The sequence below is a fragment of the Pseudopipra pipra genome, chromosome 3 (assembly GCF_036250125.1).
Source record: "Pseudopipra pipra isolate bDixPip1 chromosome 3, bDixPip1.hap1, whole genome shotgun sequence".
NCBI lineage: Eukaryota > Metazoa > Chordata > Aves > Passeriformes > Pipridae > Pseudopipra > Pseudopipra pipra.
Genome location: NC_087551.1, coordinates 85,550,090 through 85,569,496, shown reverse-complemented (window position 1 = coordinate 85,569,496; position 19,407 = coordinate 85,550,090). Strand labels below are relative to the sequence as shown.

Genomic DNA, 19,407 nt, shown 5'->3' with positions numbered 1-19,407 from the left:
CACCTCACCTACTGGGCGTCAGCAGACCCGGAGCGAAAAAGACCGACGGCGTGAGCGCCGCCCCTTATATAGCTTGGGCAGGGGGCGGGGCCTGGGGACACGTCACCGCTCCCGGCGGCCCCGCGGCCCCGCCCGGGCACGGAGTGCCCCCGCCCCCGCCGCCCTGTGGGGCTCTGCGGGACTGGCTGCTCTGTTTCTGCGGGACATCGCCCGCCCCGCTCTGACGGGGCCTCTGGCCTTGCCTGGCCCGGCACGGCGGAGAGCGAGGCCAGGCCCGCGGTGCACCGAGGGGCTGCGGCGGGAAGAGGAGCGGTGCCCCCTCCCGCGCCGGGATGGCGGGCGGGCGGGAGCGGCCGCCGCGCCCGGGAGAAGAGGGGCAGCACCGACCGGCCCCGGCCCCCCTGCAGGGCCCAGCGGCACGGCGGGCCCGGGGACCGGAGGGAGCGTCAGGTCCGGCGTCATGGCCGGTCCAGGGGGGCGCGGCGGCTGAGGGTAGTCCGCGGGTAACAGCTCCCGGCGAGTTCACTGTGCCCCTCTTTGGGGACACAAAGGAACGCAATTAGCGAGGTTAGAAGTGTTCAGTGAGTTACCCTGACAGGCAAGTAACAAATGTCGGCCGAACTTCACGGCATGCGAGACCCCCCCCCCCAGCCCATTACGTAGTAGGTCTCCAAGAAACAGAGGTGGGGAAGGAGGGAGAGAGCAGGAATTTCAGGAAGCTTATTACACCAGAATAAGAAAACAACGTTTGGCTTACCAAGAAAAAAAAAAAAAAAAAACAAGCTTTTTCTGTCTTTGTTGTACCATTAGAGAACAAAAGTTGACTCGGCTCAGAAAACTTTGGCACAAAAGTACTAATCAAGGCAGAGGCACCTCCAGCAACGACGCGTCTGAAGTGAAAATGTATTAATCACAATTAATAAGCACTCAGGACATGGAGCTTCTGTGCGAGAAACCCAGACTGCGGGAAGTGCCCCTATACTGTATTTTCTCATGAGAAAACCGTCAGCCATAGCAAATTATTTTTAGAATCAGGGCAATGAGGAGTCACAAAACAGATCACAACATCAGAAATAAAGGCTCTCGTGATTGCAGTGGATTATTCTCTGGTTTTCTTGCTCCTAACCGATGTAAAAAAAGCCATTAAATATTCAACATCTCTTATACCTATTCAAGACAAGCTGAGAAACTTAACTATCTCTGTTTATTATTTTTCAACTCTCTGCAAAGCATAGAAGCTACACAGTTGATATTCAGCTACATTATATGCCTGTCAGCAATAGTTACTTATCTATAAGCAAGTATAATCCTATTTGTTTGTTCATACGTGCTTCAGGTTGCAGTTGTAAAGTATGGAAATAAGTTCTTGTTCAAAAACAAACAAAAAAGAACAACATCAACAAACTGATAATAAAAAAAACACCTCATGCATCTACACATCTACACTTCCACTTGACTCAAAGTTTCTCTAGCTGAGATAAACCCAGCATCAAATTCACTAGTGAGATGTAAACTCAGTATTTCATGGTTTGATATGGAATTGAAGTGTTTCCATGATATCTGGTATTTTTCCACATGAAAGGTAAAAAAGGTGCATCATGTAAAAAAAAAATTGAGAGATGAGGCTGAGTTTAGAACACATCTTTTACACAAATAACCACTTTCTGAGTAAACCTGCAAAAAGGTTCAGATATCATTAAACAATCACTCTGATTTTAAAGAAAGGAATAAAGCAATCAAGTTCTTCTTATCCCTTCCTGTGCTTTTAGGCAGAGATGAGTGATGGGGGTGGAAGGGAGATAGAGATGGTTCAGCTTTCCTGAAAACTAACCTTTAGGGGCAGTTATTAGTGAATACATCGTATATGAAGACACTGTAACAGGGAGGTGGATCACTTTCTGGAAATGGAAATGCATTATTTTAAAGTGATTTAGTGGCTCAGGTTGAAGACCAAAGGGTAATATTTGGTAAGAAAACTAAGCAGCACTTTTTGGGTCTCCTGTAAAGCAATGACTGTTTGTAAACACAGCTAAAAAGCTTTATTCTGCAGGATGGTTTGAAGTTAGCTTCTAAAATGTGTATTTCAGTGGGGAGTATTTTTAATGGATTGATCTGTCAAAGAATCCATTCTCATAAAAAGGTAGTTTTAACACTTCCCAAATGTAGTCAATTATTTGTGCCTCAACAGGGAGAGAAGAAAGGAAATATGTTACTAATTTCTTACATGGTCCATACTCAACTGCACATTTCTTAAGAGAGTGGTTTTTTAGAAGACTATTTCATAAGTAAAGGTTTTTGAACCAGGTATTTCTTAAGAGAGCAATTTTTGTGGTATGTAAATAGCTGAAAGCTATGAAAGCTGAATTAAGGGTACACATTTTTAACCATGGCCCTAGTTCAAGTCTACAGGAGTTTCTTCCCCTCCATTTCTTTAACTGAGTTTTTAAATGAATTTTATTATTTTCTCTTTAATCTCACCAATGCATGTTTTTATTCTCTCAACAACTAGTGTATCTCTCCTTGTCCATTCTATTAGCAGAACATTCCTATTATCAATCTCACAAATATTTATACAGCTGGGGACCTTCAGATATATGAGTAGCCTCACATAATTCAGTGGAAATGCATTCTGAAGAATCTTCTCAGCTAACACAAATAGGCATACCCTGGACTAAATCCTGTATGCAAACAGCCTGTTAAAATTTTAGATTTTATTCATTTGGCAAAACAATCTCTTCAATACATAACATTTAGGAAGAAACAGATAAGAGATTTCAAGAAGTCAAGGTCTTTCAGGTTGTGGAACATTGCTTGTTCAATCCAGACTGACTTCAGAAATAGGAGGACTTTGTGGGCAAAAATTACTCATTATCCTTTAACCACTGGTGAGCATATACTAAACTGAAATATCTGATGCCCGCACATGTCTCCAGTGTAAGAGCACATAGAACCTATACAGTAGCCACTATTTTAAAAGGGTTTTGAATCTCAGATCAAATTATATTAATATGAAAGTTATGCTGTCAATATACCTATGCCAAATACTGTAGCTTTAAAACATAAATGTTACCTGGATTTTGAGATCACAGTAGCTACTGCAGCATTACTTTCATTTTAGCATGTGGTTTCAGTGCATACAGAATGTGCTATAAGCTTAGAACGCAGTCACAGACAGTGAAATCATGCTAGGAAATAAAAGGTGCTCACTGAGCACCTCTGAAGAATTTTAACTCTGATACCATACCATCTTTTTTGGTCAGAGTCCTGCACGAAGACGAAGGTAACTAGCGCTTATACAACAATTTTAACTGCAATGACCAAGGTCATTCAGGAGCAAACAGACTTTATAAGCACAAGACTTTAAACACAGATTTGATAAATACAGTTAAATCAGCCTCACTGAATGAAAGAGGCACTAAGATTTCTTGAGTGCACTTTCAGAAAGTATGATGGAAAAGCAGTCCAAAGTTACCAATAAGTAATTAGTGATTAGCAAAACCACATTCTGGTACACGGCACCGTTTTGTAATACAATTAGCCTCCTACTTATTGTGAAATGCTTTCTAATTCCTACATTACAATTATCATGGTATGTACATTTGTCTGAAGTTCAACATAAACTATAGCTTGAGCACACTGCTTTACTTCCATGTATTAAGTGCTATTTAATGCATTGATTATTAAGGGAAATAAAAAGCATCTACATTTGTTATGAAATCCTTTTCCCTACATGATCTTAACACTTACTACCAGATTTTACAATAGTCTGTTTATTAAATAAAAACCCAATGAATAGAAACCCAATGAAAAGAAGGTCTTACAGTAGGAGGTATAAGAGCATTGCCTTCAAAACTGTTGAGAAGTATCACTGGGATGAACTAGCAGTTACAATTTCAGAGTCTTCTAAATAACTTAACATGAGCCTCTTGAAAAGTCACTGTTTCCTCTAAGACAAATTTCCTCTGGGAAGCACTGCTGTTCCAGTTACAGCATTTACAATAGGTGAAGGACTAGTGCTTAAAGGATAGTCTGCTTTTAAAAAAAATCCTTTGTTCAATCTTTTCAAATCACATTTATCCACAGCACAAGGAAGCTCATTTATATGGAAGGTTTAATAAGAGTTGTGATACTGAAGGTTTAGTATCAGACAGAGTGAGTATACTGCGACGCAGCCAGCACTAACAGCTGTATTTAAACCAGTGTTGTGCTCTCTGGAAGTCTGCATTTGCGAGCTAGAAAATGAAAGTATTTGGTTTGGAGCAGAAGTATCCTAACCAGGAAAAAACCCTCACAGGTGGCTACTTCAAAAAGAGTGTTGTGGAACTGAACAGTGAATGGGAATATACGTGCAGACAGCTAGAGGACTTCAGATCCATGAAGAATTCATCCGTTTAAACAAAAAGTGACCCTTCACTTGCAGACATCTGACAAAACTTCATAAACTTCATTAGTGCTAGGCTAATTTACACCAGCTGGTGACCTAGCTCCAGGCAAAAAGCAGAATTACTAGACAGTAATTCAGAATAAAGGTGAAGAGCTGATGATGTAACCACCATTATGGAGAGACAATATAATTTGTTAAACTGTTCTGTGGTTTTGCATTAAGTGTTTTCCAACAGCAAACAGACTATGGCACTTGCTCCTCTTCCCCAAATGGGATCACATTTTTACTATATCCTACTACCTTCTGGACATGCTACATGAATGGTAAGCCCTTCTAGGAGTTCAATTTAACAAATACCCTAAATGGGAGCATTGTGTATGTGTGTGTATATATATATATATATATATATATATATATATATAAAAGACAGGGTCAGTTATTGAGCTGAAATCCACTGGGTGAAGACAGTTTGGCTCTTGTTCTCGATTTGTCATGAACCTCCAAAATGCCATTTTAAAGCTCTGGTCTCTTCTGCTAAAAATGAATTTGCCAAAAGCAATGTATTCATCTTTTTGTGCTGATAAGCCTACGACAAAACTTTTAAATGGGACCTCAACTCCTTACCCACTGACCATACTGAGCCCTCACAGCAACTGAGCTATGCTCTGATAACTTTGTTTAATGTTCACTCATCAGGTTAATTTTGCTGCCTCACACTATAGTAGGTTTGGAGCTGGCTTGTGCACTTTGCAAAAAACCTGTAAATCCTCATTCTCACCTTGCAGACCTTTTGTATTCCTGCCTTTCTGCCTCTCCATATAAAGGCAAGTTGTCAAGGAAGGAGACAGTCTATAGACAGATTCCTAGAAGGAATATATGAATCAAAAAACTCTGAGATGCAGCTTATGTCTTCAAGGGAGAGAAACATAATAAAGGTCACTTTAGTGTGGACTGCAAAACTATGCTACAAATTGGAGACAGTGGATGGATAGGTCAAAGGAGGAAGAAGGGCAGCACCTGAGACTTGGGCTGGTAAGGATGGTGCAGATACATCCAGCTGTGTCACTGTTCACTCTGCCATCTTGACATTGCTGTGGTTTTGACTCTTGGCATCACTCAGGCCATAGGATCAGTTTCCACTGTAATCACATTCTTGCTACGTGGTAACCGCAGTAACCAAAAGTGGTGCAAGTCAAGTAATTTAGAAGCCTTGCTCAGATTTAGTGAATATAGCATATGCTTGACATTTATTCAGTGAATTTAGATTTGAGACAATTAAAGTTTGGAAAGGTTTCAGAGAAGAACTATGGGAATAAATCTAGATCTGGAAAAGTACTCACATTTGACCTGTTCAATCTGTACTGAGTTTACTGAAAGCCAGTTTGGCTTAGTCTCTAGGATTTCATAAGACAGAAAATTCTGTAAAGGAAGAATCAAAAGTCTGAGCACAAAGACACAAAGAAGATTCAAGCTTGTTGGTAGTTAAGGTAGAAATAGAAACTGCTTATTTGTAAATGTCAGTGAAAGCAGTAGCAGCTTGCTTAAAGCAGTAAGCCAACAGATAAAGAAATGCTTAATATTTAATTATGTCAGTAAAAAAAACCCCAAACACAATAAAGGATCAAGAACTTGATTTGGGGAGAGGGAGAAGGAACAGGAGGGGCCATTTACTTAAAATTATATCTATATTTCTAGTTAGCTGACTCTTAATACAGTCTCTGAAGTATTTGGCCAGATGAAGCTATCTCTGAACCACTACTGATTATCATGGAAAGCTATGGAATGGGAAAGTTCCAGAAATCTAGATTATAGAAAAAAAATCAGGAAAGAAATAAAAAAATAAAGCAAAAGCACCAAAAGAGAAAAAGCACGTCGGTCCAGCTGCAATTCCTGGAAAAATATATTGGAACAAATGAACTATTTTTAGAAGATAATAGGTTGATAAGTAACAGAGCCAGACTTGCTAAGAGCAGATTGCATCAAACTGATCTTGTCTACTGTGACAGGTTTAACAGGCTCAGGGAGGGTGAAATGTGGATATAATTTAACTTATAGGAGGATATGATGCTTCTTACAGGCAATTTGCATAAGTAAGCTCAGCAAACTTTGGACAAAATAATGGATGTGCAGGAGACCAGCTGAAGATGACATGGGCTCAAAGTAATTGCTAATATCACTATGAAAACTTGTATCAAATAATTTTCTGTGGACACAGACATTATTCCACCATACTAATGTACAATTATAAATACACACAAATGGTAATTTTAAATTGCATACTTAGGGGAAAAGGGGCAGAGAACACCTCTGACAATTTCAGAGGTCAAGAAGAGAAGCCAGCATAGTGTAGGCAAGTAAAGAAAAAAAGGTCTAAAATAATTAGGAAACAAATTAAGGTTAATATTTGTCCTTTGTAAGGTACAGTACACTGCACAAACACAGGAAAAGTAGCAGCTACCCAGCAGTCCAGTATAAAAGGACCTGGGGTTAGAGTGGATCACAAACTAAACATGAGTCAACACTGCCATACTCCTGTGAAAAAAGCAAACATACGGAGGTGTATAAACAGAAGTGCTGTGAGATATGTAAAATAAACCTTTCACTTTACTTAGTACTCATAAAGGCCTCTGCTGGGATACTTTGTCCATACTTTGTCCATCTTGGGAAACACGCTTCAAGATGATACCTAGAGGCAAAAACACTGGAACAGATTCTGTGGGCAGCTGGTGGAACCTCCATCATTACCCAACTTCTTACAAGCACCTAAATACCTAGCAAGAACGGTTCATTTATAACTAATACTCACTTATGTATACATACCCGAAAGTCTCTTCAAGCCTTAATTTCCATAGATTTACATTACTTAGAAGATCTGTGTGATCACAAATGAATTTCTTATACCATAATTCCAGCCCATGTTGTTTAGCTTGATATGGAGCATCTCCACGACTTTAATGTGTTTTTATCAGCTGAAGGTCAATCTTTGTAGTTACAGTAGTCACATCTGAATGGAAATTCACAAATATTTCAACCAGTAATCATGCATCTCACTGTGTAAATTCCCTCTTCCACACTAGTTGATCAAATACAATTTACTGAAAACCAAAAAGCTGATCTAATATAACTAAGAAAGAGATGTGGAAGGAAATGGAATAGTCACTCCTAAACCCTAACCAAGAAAGACTCAGGCTAAAAATGAAAAATGGGAGAAGCAATTTTATATCACAAACTCATCCTGCCACTGCATTTGGCAGGTTATGTTAGAGCTGTTAGAAACTGAGTACGTTCCTGGCATGATGTTATAAAGCATTCGTTCTGTAGTACTTTCTTATCAAAATGAAATGGTGGAAAACACGTTTGTTTTCTCCAGCAGTTTCTAAACAACTTCTAGAAGAATGCTAAAAAGCAGTGCACATGACTTTCCCACAGGCAGTGATACCATGACAGGAGCTATCAGCTAAGTGGTATTCTGGGGGAGGTCAGTCCATATGCGCTGCTATCCATCTTATTCCCTTTGGCAACAATGCTTGTGAGAAACAACAATTGTGGTTTTGCAAGGCAATCCACAGAGGAATGGCATTTCAGGGGTTAAAATCTTGTACCACATGTTGTATAAAGTAGACTTCGGCCCCTTTAAACCCGGAGCAGGTGTTGAGTCAGCTCTTTGCACTCAGGCCAAATCTCAGAAGACAGGGAGCCACAGCTGACATGACATCCCTGTCTGGCCCCCACAATGGAGGATACCCAAGTGGAGGGCAGATGAAGGGAATATGAACTGTAAAAGAGTAATGCTTGAGCTGTGGCTATCCCCACAGCCCAGAATAAAAGTAAGATATGAAAGAAAGACAGTATGGGCTAGCAAAAGATTGCAAAATGATTCACACCAGCGAGTCATGTGTTACTGTCCTCTGCTGCCTGAAACTGGAACTTTCCTACGCTCAGCAGGAGACAGCCTGTGCTACTGAAACAGGGAATAGCACTCAGGGATCCCCTTTGTGCAAAGCAGGAAGAGCTAGAAGGTCTTAGTTACCGGGCAGACTCCATGGCACAGACTGTGCAATTCCTAAGGCAACCTGAAGTGAAAAGCACACTCTGAATTTTAAATTCTGTATGCTGTTTTTGATTTAGCACAGAGAATCACCCCCAGCTGTTTTATGTACATACACTGTCATTCACCATAGAAAACCTAATTGTGTGTACACACTACATACAGGTACGAATACTGTAATAATAAAACATGTAGGGGTGCACATAAGCAACGGCTCCCCCACTTCCCCCACATTTGAATGGGGCCCCCACCATCTAAGATAGGGGTGCATTTGTATGTGTGAGTGAAATGGCAGTTGTAAAAATGGGCTCCTTCTCTAAATTTAGGTCTGTGGAGTCATTAGAGATGAAGTGCGGTATCGCTATTTATGGGAAATAGTTTATACTTGCTCTGCAAGCTAATGCAGTCCCATTTACCTCACAAAGCTGTGCAGTGAGTCATGAGACCCAGCAACACTTGCACACCCATAAGCACTACGGAAGCAGAAACTCTTACTCACTTGCTTCCCCCCTTTTCTTCTGTGATATTCTTGAAAAACAGCATCCATTAACAACAGCTCAGAAATGACATTTCTCTGATTCAGACAGTAACTGGTGTGGGTAAAACAAACTGTAACATAAAGAATATGAAAGGAAAGAGAAAAGTCTATTCCATACTAAGGTTTTAATTTCTTCTCTTAAGCTTAAATCCAAGTTCAACAATTTAAAAGGTGTTATTCCATGTCAAAGCTAAACCTATGCAGCTTGAAATACCTGCCAGAAGAATTGCTTTTCTCCTCTATCAATCCAAAGATTTCCTGCGTTGGATCTAGTGATTGTGTAGTTGAAAGGGGAGTGGGATCAGTGAACTTACTCACAGGAAAACTTTTGTTTTTAGTTTCTATTCAATCATTCAGATGATCAAATTAACTTCATGGCCACGTGATTCCCTGATTCAAACCACAGGAAGCAAGATATATCATTTAGGTGTCACGGCTCAGTTACATCATTTTAGCTGCAAAGTGAAATTGCACTCTCATTTATTTATCCTCTCGACTAAGCCATTGTAACCATCAAGTCAGATCTAGACTGTGTCACATACTACACATATTCCTCAGAAGCTCAGACCTGCAGTTCATGCTTAAACCTTGTGAAAATACACTTAACTCTTTCAAAAAGATTCTGAGTATTTTTCCATGCCAAGTCTATTTTTTTCCAGTGCTAATTCTTAAGTATTCATTACTCAGCATAATACACACAAAGTAAGAATTATAATTTACAACTCTGTCATCTTAGGTAGCTTTTTAAAAACATATCAACCAAGGATACTTTCCATTTCAGTTTCACAATCCACTCCATTCTTCCCTATTTTCTCTCTTCCTGACAATTATCAAAATTGTATTTTGATATCCAATGACTGCCTAAAGCGCCATGTAAGGTGGGAGGGGTGGGTGTGGTGATGGTGAGAAATCACTGCAAAAGAAACAGAACAGCAACTTTTTTTGGATTATAAGACCAACTGCTTCAGGGCTTCTTTAAAATGCACTATGAAAACAAAACCATGACAACAATCTTTGCCATGGCTTTGAAATTATGATTTCAGCCAAACCAGCAGTTTTTAAACCATTGCCAATGCATGTTCAATGTATCCCAGAATGCCAGCAGTGAAGCATCTCACATACTTTCTCTCTGACTAGGCTCAGAGAAAAGGAACGCAGACCATGCCTGAAACACAGGCAACACCTGTATCACATGTACCAGAGAGCCTCTGCTACTATCCACAGGATATATGGGCATATCAATTTACCCATTTGCAAACATGACCAGAGTATTTGTTTTAAACACAAAAAGAATTAATTCAAAGTGAAAGAGAAAAGAGAAACCACAAACCTATGTGAAAAAGCCCAAATCTGTTTTTTACTATGCAGATTACCAGAAACACCTGGCATAACATACAGTGCATATCACCCTTGTCTTACTTTAGTGTAAGTATAGGATGGTTTGAGATGGTTCTATCCAGCTACTCTCAACAGATCAAAAATTGCTCCTGCTGCCATCCAGGCAGCAGCGGAACTGGTTTTCAGGGGTTATTAAGGTAAGCCATGGTGATTAAGCATGATTTATAACCCTGTCATTCTTACAATATGATAGGCAAGTCTCAGTCCAGAAATACCTCAGTTCAGAAATTTTTAAAAAACTGATCTGTCATCACCATACTTGAGAGTGTTGGTATACAGTTCTCAGTTACCTTCTAATAAGCACGTCAGAGGTTTCAAAATAGACACAAAACTCCCAGTAGATGAATTATAAAGCAGGTCTCATATTACTGCAGCTGGAGCTACAAGTAAAACATGTATCACTATAATCACATTTTTTCTGGTTAATTTGAGGCATATATAGTTTCTACTGCAGTGCTACATTTGTTGCCAATGTAACAGAAACAGCAGAGTTAAAAAAATTAAAGAGTTAGCACACATACACAGAGTCATTAACCTGAGTCCTTGTCAGACAAGAGAAAGCAAAAAAAGCAAGAGCAGAGAGCACAGCCCTGCATATCAGGAAGTCACTGTTTGCAGTGAAAGTGAGATGAAATGCAGATGTAACATAAAAACAGCCACAGGCATAGTGATTTTAAGGTTTTCACTTCCATGGCTTGGTGGAATACAAAGACAGAAGGCTTGGTCACCAGAAACAAAGAAAAAATAACCAAAATAAATTAATCACTTGGCTCTAGAAGTGATAAACTTAACAAAACTCTATAGACAACTCATCTGCACTGGGAATTACTAAGAGTAATACCACTTGCAGTATACAATACATAAACTTCTGTCTTTTAATTTTTTTCTCCTTATTAAGCAAGACAGCTTAATCCAGTGTACTTATACATGCCTTTTCTCATATTTTATATGTTGCTGAATGTTGTTTTAAAAGTGAATAGCTGCAATACGGGGATGTTAGCTATGTATGTACTTACTAGGAAGAATAATATGATTGATTCACATTCTATACCAAACAATAAGAATTTGGATACTGCTTTCTTTTTCTGAAAGCAGAATTACACTGCACCAGAAATGAGAATTATAGTTCCCAGTTTGTCATTTAACTGAAATGGGCTAGACTAGCACAGGCTCAACTTGCATCATACTGATATCCTTTAAAATCTTTTTAACTTAGCTGATGTATAAAACATGAAGCTGATTTTAGTCAGAAAACAGAGACTGCATTGGCCAGAGGCTTTTGCTGGAGGAGGCGTTACCCGTGGCTGCAATACCTTGCCAGTGATGCTGCTTCTTACTGTGCCAGAGCCACCTGTTTTTCAGACCCCTAGTTTGTGCCTTCATAGAAATTAGCCAGTGTTTAGCTTTTGGTTCCTCTCCTGTGTTACCTTTTTTCTAGATGTGCAAACCTTCCACAATGGAACCAACTGTATGTTTAGTCTGACAAACTACAATATGAGAAATCTGCTCACCTTTGCATCTCAGCTGTCCAGGACTGAAAGCACAAAAACTTGCTAAGCAAACAGTCACAAGCCAATTGCTGACTTTTCTAAAGCTCAGGGGCTGCAGACCCTCATTTGCACTGTACAGAGGCTTTGAAGAGCAGCAAGTTGCTCACAGTACTGGTTCCCACTCCGCAACTGTCTCTCTCCCCTTATCTCTTCCAAGTAGCTCTCTGTTACGCTATCCCATCTAAGGAACAAAGGGAATAAGGCATTATAACGCCAAGATATTTGGGAAGCATCTGAAGGCATTCAGATGGCTAGTAAAACTAGTTACTGATATTTCATTATAGCATTAATATATTACTAACTAATACATCTGACTACCTATTTAAGATAATTTTTCTCTCTGAAGGACTCAAGTAAGTGTACTCAAATCCATACAGGAGCACAACTACCACTGGGCCTCCTTCCTTTTGAGGATGATAATAAGGGTTAGGGTTCAACTTGAAGCCATTTTCATTTAAAGCAAAGGCTCCAGGACACAATTACAGCTGGAGGCAGTGATTTCAAACAAACTGTCTGTGGGGATGGAGGGGCCTCAGAAAATACTTTGGGGCATGACTGAAGCCTATTTGGGAAGTTTTGGTACATTTCTTTACGAACAGTTCTCAGATCAAAATCAAGTGCAGCAAAGGCATCATGCAGAAAGTGGAAAATATTTTACTGACTAAGCTGACTGAGTTGCTGATCTTGAGATTTTTGAAGGATTAGCATTTTAGGAGAAATTATTGCCATCCCATTACTTTGAATTCTTTTAGTGATTTATCTATATCATCCTCTGTGCCTTCTTATACATGTGTGAACTGCCTCCAGGTGGCTGGTGAGAGGGCGGGTGCTGGCTGAGGACAGCCGTGCTGGGGCAGCGGCCTGCCACGGCTCTCCATTGTTGCAGAAGCATGCACCAGCTCAGCACTGCCCTGCTGCACATTCTAAATCCCTGCTTTTGTGTTTCCTCACTGCCAGAGATAGCTGCTCTCAGCAGCCTCCTTGCCTGGAGCACCGACACAAAGAAATGTACAACTGCATAGTTATACTTCATGACTCAGCTGAAAGGACAGAAGTCAAACAGCAACCTCCTCAGAACAACCAGAGCTGCATATGAACCAACCATCTGTGCGTGCCGTTGTGACTTTGCATCATATTTTGAGATTCAGAAGAATTAAAACAGACAGAGGAAGAGGAAACCCGTAGAGAGATTTATTTTTACCTCCTGTAGCAAGATGTCTGCCTTTGTAAAAGTGTGTTTGTACAGGTTGCACATGCTCTGAACAGTGAAACTTTCATCTGGGCTTCAAAGTGGCATACTTGCTATTTAACTTTCATTGCGTAGAAGCAGACAGATGGATTTAGTTTGGAATTTTGTTTTGGTCTGTTGTCTTTTTTTTTTTTTTTTTTTTTTTTTACTATTAGATCCTCAGTTAGAAGTGAAGCCAGCTGCTTATAATTGAATTCCTGCAATTCAAACTGGTTGCTTGCATTTTGACCGCTTATTTAATACAGTTGGTATTTCAACGGTCAAAAGTAACCTTTGAAGTTAGCACCCCGTTAAGAGGAGAGCTGGGGGGGAGGAATCAGTTTCTGTGGCTTGTGACTAGCGTGTTCTTAGACTGAATGAAGAAGACTGCTGTGGATTGATTTCCATAGCCTGTTTCAGCAAGAAGGGATAATTTGCATCCCAAGAATGTTGCAACGCATGCAAAGTTACAGATATCTGTGAACACACTTCGCACACACTTTGAATGGGATAGCGAAAACCTCAGCTGCTGCCCAGCTCTAGAGACTGTTCTGCCCACGTATGTCCTTTTTTAATATTAAAGTGCTGGCTGCACACAGGCAGCTACAAAGGCCTTTAATATACAGCTTCTTTCTAAACCTTTCACAGCTCCACAAACACTATGCAGTCCTTGTTCTCAGTCCTTGAGGATGAGAGGACTGATAAGTTGGGCTGTTCACAAAAAAAGCAGCCCATTTTCTTTTAAAACAGGGAGTAAATGCTGATTATTTAATTCCACCCCCTCCCTGCATCTGTGATAGAAGGGAGAACAAAGCTGATTTCCACCCTCTACCTGTAGGAATTCAAGGCCACTTCTCCCATGGGAGGGAGACTTTATGCCTGTGACAGAGAACTGTGGGTTCTCTTGCTGGCAACATGCACTTTACGAGTTATGTATGACAACACAGCTTTGCCATCTCCTTTGCAGATGTGGCTTTAGGTCATACTACAGCAAAGTAATTTAGCAGCAATAGTTGCTTCAAGTACCATTGGCATCAACATGACTCTACAGAGAGGTGTTAAATTAACACCGTTATCCTTGTGTGAATATTCTTCCACCACGTGATCCTTCTCTGCTGCTATGTATATCTTGTATTTGGCAGTTTACTTTCAAAATCACGCAGAGGTGCTTAGCAATTCTACCATCTATGTATTAACAATTCAAATATCTTAATTTCCATTTTCTCCACAAAAGGGCTTTTAAGTTTAAGTAGAAGTTATTTTCATAGCAGAAAATATTAACGTAAGTAACTGCATGGGAAGGAGATTCCAAAATATGCTCATCTCTAAATATGAAAGAAAAAAAAGACAGACTGCACGAAGTAAACAACATTCCAGACAAGAAATTAAGCCTTTCCATTGCCATTCTAAATGAATTTATCGTTCAACTTACAGTTGAAACAGTTATCCAGATACAGATCTTTTAAAAAGCCCTTCAACTTTAGTCTCAGACCTTTAATCAGGCCTGCTGACTGCAGGAGCAGTGATTGTGTGAAATTAATGCCAGTTATGATGAAGGTAATAACAGAAATTTGATGGTAAATCAGATTGTGGCTAATAATTAATTCCTCTAAAATTGCTATGAGCTTGATTTCTCATCCTATCTGAGCAGAGCAACACATTATTACCTCCTTTCTACTGGACAGCAAAAATCACCTTTCCCTCCAAGTTAGTATGCCCTTTCCCAGATGAACAAAACAACCATGCAAGATGCACTGACCATGCATATCATGCAAATTTGAAAGCATCATAAATTAGTTAAGTCAAAGGCAAATTTCACTTAGTGACATTTTGTACATTCATACAGTTCAATATTAAGATCATTCAGAAGACTGACATTTTTTGGTGTTATTAAAGGAAATGCCCTCTTTCCTTTTCTTGTCTCCCCACTTCCCCCCTCTGACTCTTCATGCAAAAGGAAATTGGAGTGTTTTTGCTTAAGTAATAACATTAAAACTACATAATGCTCAATGGAACTGACAGACATAAGTCTTGGAATAGAATATTTCAGTTGGAAGGGACCTACAATGATCATCTAGTTCAACTGCCTGATCATTTCAGGGCTGACCAAAAGTTACATCAAACTATTAAGGATCCTGTCTAAATGCTTCTTAAGCATTGACAGACAGTGTCAGTCATGAATTGAGCTGCAAAATATACTCCATTTCAGTTTCCTTTTAAAGATGGCCACAGCAATGACTCTATTTGGTCATATTATCACATAAATTACTTGAATTTTTTAGAATATTATGTTTACCCTAAATTGCTTACAAATTATCAATTGTTGCAGGACTCTTGCTTTATTTCCTTCTAATGAATGAATACATGAAAACCTCTTTTTTTTTCCCCTTCAGCAGAGACTGTTTAAACTTGTAGATACAGAAGGCTGATGGTCAGGGAAAAAGGAGTGTAAGAAAGATGGTTTGTCTTTTTTTTTTGTTTGTTTTCACATTTCCCCCCCCAGTCAAAACCAAACAAACCCTCTCCTGCTCATCTCTTGAGTCTTCTCAGCTAGTAAGATGATTCAGAAATAGAAGACTAGTCATTTACTGCTAGAATACTTCAGAAGAAGAGGTAGAGAAATATCAACAGAACTGTGTTTTCCATCAGAAAACATGACCTTGTGTCTGAGATAAGCTTATTAAGTGTCCACAATGGAGTTTAATTTAGGAAAAGACCAGAAAAATTATTATTTCATTTCCTACTCTGAAGCTGCCATGTGGAAACTTCTGTAAAGTACAAAAAAAGATTTAAAGAAATTCCTGTAATGAAATTTCCTTCTAAGAACACATTATCAAAGGCTATTACCACTTTTCACTCAGCTCTACTCTATAGTAAATGGCTACCCTTTAAAAGAAGACAGGCAAACAGAATTTTGTCTTAATAAGCTACACTTTCTTTCTGTTGCTATGCCTTGGGCAACTCCCAGGTACCCTTTCTTGCAGTGTGCTGCAACCTTGTACAGATCATGTTGCAATAAGAGCAAAGTTATCATTATTCTGAAGTTAATCTGCATTCACTTGAAAATGTACACCAGTTCTTGAACCTTCTTTGATTACTCCACTACCAGAGTTCTCATGTTTTGTGTCTGATCCAGGCCTGAACTCTGCCAATGTGCAATCTTATTAAGTATGTCACTGAGAAGTGACATCAACTCCAAATTTTGGACCTTACATGGGATAAGAAAAAATAACACATGCAACTCCTTTAGGACAGCACTGCTTAACGGATAAGGCCAAACAGTTAAAATTTCACATGGAAATAACTTTCCTCAAAGAAATGCAATCTTCACTGGTTTGAGTTATGAATTCTTTGAGAATCACATTGGTCAGATGTGTATTGGAGCTTCTTAGCAATTACCAAGTGTTACACTAAGTCAGATCAATAGTTATACATACAGTAAAAAAATTATTTCTTTGTCAGGAATGTGAATCACATAGATGCAGTTTTAGTTTAAAACATATGACCAACCACTGTTATGGCAGCTTTATGAAGGAGGAGAAGTAGAAAGGTTGCAATGGGAATCTAATTGGGAGGGTCTCTAGTGTCTCACTTAATAGAGTGTTATTTTATCCTCTGGCATGCCTTTGTTGCTCCCCCCCGCTTCCCTCCCCCCCATTTGCTACACAACCGGGATTTAAATAACTGCTAGTGTCTCCTTGCAGTTCTTTTTCTGGCTATTTGAAACCTACAAAATAATGTTAATAACTAAGATAAAGTCTAAATAAATGAACCCTTTCTTAAGCTATATTTCAGCATTATAAACATAGAGTCAATTAGACAGAATTGTAGAAATATTAATAACTGTTGTATGAGTGAAGCATGAAGTAGCAAATCAGGAAAGAGTTGATTCTGTCACATTGTGATTAGTTAAACAAATGCATTAAAAAAAAACAACAAAGGCTTGTTATATATCTTCATATAAAAGAGTTATAGAAGAGTTATAGAAACTAGTTAGCCAAACATGAGGCTAACCAGCTTCTCCTTAAGTAGTTATCCCCATATCTTCAGGATTATCTATGTTGCTGTTGATAAATATGCCACTGCTGGTGTGGTGATTTCCTCCCCTTGGGCACAGTAATAGCAAAATGTGCTAATACCAAATCATTCATGTCACTTTATATCCTTTCCTTAGCTTCAAGTCAGACATATCCTTCTCAGTATAACAATTCAGACCAGTGCCTCCGTACTAACAGAGACACCATCTTCACTGACAGGTGTCAAAAAAGGATTTGGCCAACCTATGACTGTTTGAGTGAGAATTGCTTTGATTTGATTTGGCTTGATTGGATTCCTCTTAAATCATGTGATTTAACAGCAGACATTTTTGAGATAGAGGAGAAATGGGAGACCCTCTTAAGATGCTACTCATTGTAACAGCTTACAAAACACAATAGCAGTGTCTTAGTTGTGATGGTTGAGGGCAAAATGTAAAAGAGGAAGCTTAAAGTTTAAAAGCATGTCTCTTTTTCTCCGATGTTCTAGGTGATCTAACAGAAGATACTACCTTTCCATACAAACTGTCTTACTTTTCTGTATAATGTGTAGGCTTCCTCACTCACAGTTTTCCTTCCTGACAAATGCTAAAAATATCAGAAGACCTGTTAAACTCAAAGGTTAGTTCATTTGTCATGGAAACAAACATTCCCAGGCAGTGAAAGAGGATAAATTGGCATATAAGTAAACAAGTGATTGAGAGGAGAAGCCAGGAAAAAGATACATCACAGGACCAATTCAACTTCTGGGAAATTAACTAAGGTGACTCTTTCACACAGCAAATACAGTTGTTACCAGATGGGGAAGCACAATGCACAGACGCCTATAACATTATGAAGAGTTATATAAACTTTCACTAGTTTAGCATGGAAAAAACCTACATAAGTCGTATTTGTTGGTGTCAAATATTTCAAACTTCTTTAAGGTGCACAACTGATAAGTGGTACCCTTAGAACTAGTGAATTGAAAAACACACCCATTACTTTGTGGCCAGTCATCTTTTGGAAAGCATGATGAAGGTGTAAAAGACCACGGTTCAGATCTCAGGCCATACCCACGTCACATGCTGTAGGATATTCTGAGAAGACATTCCATCTCTGTTACCAGTGTTGATAGAATTTTGCTGTATCAGAAGGAGACATTGAGGAGAAAGCACTTAAAAACACCTGGGAACACTAAGACATGTTCCCAAAGCAGTTGTTCAACTCCTGCTCGGAAGTGGGTGAAATGTGTTTTTGAACTTACTTCCCTCATTCCAGGTGGACATCCTAATTAGAGGGTTCTTCATGGAATGGAGAGCAACATTTCTTACTCTGGTGTGCCTGTTAAGGAAAGGCAGCAAAAATAACAATCACAGGATTGTTTCAGGAAAAGAGTCACCACAATAAACCTTCCCAATTTATTTCAAGAACCTGTGTAGCACAGGTGAACTGAGACAAGAGGTACTCAAAAAACCCTCATTACTTCTTAAAATACAGAATATGAGAAATGCCTTTGAACAGATGAAACTGACTGAGAGAACTGTGCAAACAGGAACATGGCAATGCAATAGAAACAGAATAATGGTTAGCAGAAAATATTTTGACAGCTTTTTCTAATAGGTTTTCCTTTTTGCAGCACAAAGAAGGTAAAACTTAAATTTTTTTTAGGTTTTCATGTTTGTTATGTGTTAAAAGCCTCACTGAATTGAAGAATTACATCCCATATTTTGATAGTTTTAAAAATAAAATTTGAAATAGCTAACTGAACTGTAGCCTGTTGTCTAGAAATAATATAAGGATTTATAGCAATTTTTTAAGTCCCACTTTCCAAGCTGATTTAAAAGTTACAGAGTATACAAAATGAGTAATAATGGTGCATTAGGTGAAGGGAAAATAAAATCTAGTGTGCTGGTCAAAAGTTTCTGGACTGCTCAATTGCTGATATGCCTAAAATTGACTCCGTTTTAACTAAATCCAGTTCAGGCTCTTTTTATTGATAGAGAGAATGCCTACATTCATTTCTATTGCTTCTACTCCTTTAAGTATCTTTTTTTAAAAAATTCTGGATATTCAGCTGAGCTGTTTTCAATGAAAAAGACTAGAAACACAGGAAGCTGAAGTTTCCAGCTTCAGAACAGGTGAAATTGCAACCCTGTCCCTATGTTGTCCTGCTCATGAACCCTAGAAAAGCAAAGGCATAAATTAATTTAATCCATATAACTTTTTTTTTTAACTTTTGTCTCCC

The 19,407-nt window shown here is 39.0% G+C and overlaps 1 protein-coding gene across 2 annotated transcripts in view; it reads right to left on the bottom strand.

The window, feature by feature from the left end:
* Nucleotides 1–780: 780 nt before the first annotated feature.
* The window catches only part of SLC17A5 (solute carrier family 17 member 5), a 42,480-nt gene continuing 23,853 nt past the window's right edge, over nt 781–19,407 (bottom strand). Inside the window, exons 11-12 of one of the 2 annotated variants that reach the window (XM_064650129.1) lie at nt 18,427–18,503; nt 781–18,304 (exon numbers count right to left, since the gene is read on the bottom strand). In XM_064650129.1, the coding sequence (XP_064506199.1) occupies nt 18,450–18,503 (54 nt within the window). In that variant the 3' untranslated portion in view covers nt 781–18,304; nt 18,427–18,449. Of the gene's footprint in view, nt 18,504–19,407 lie in introns of both variants that reach the window. The other variant, XM_064650127.1, reaches the window with a different exon arrangement.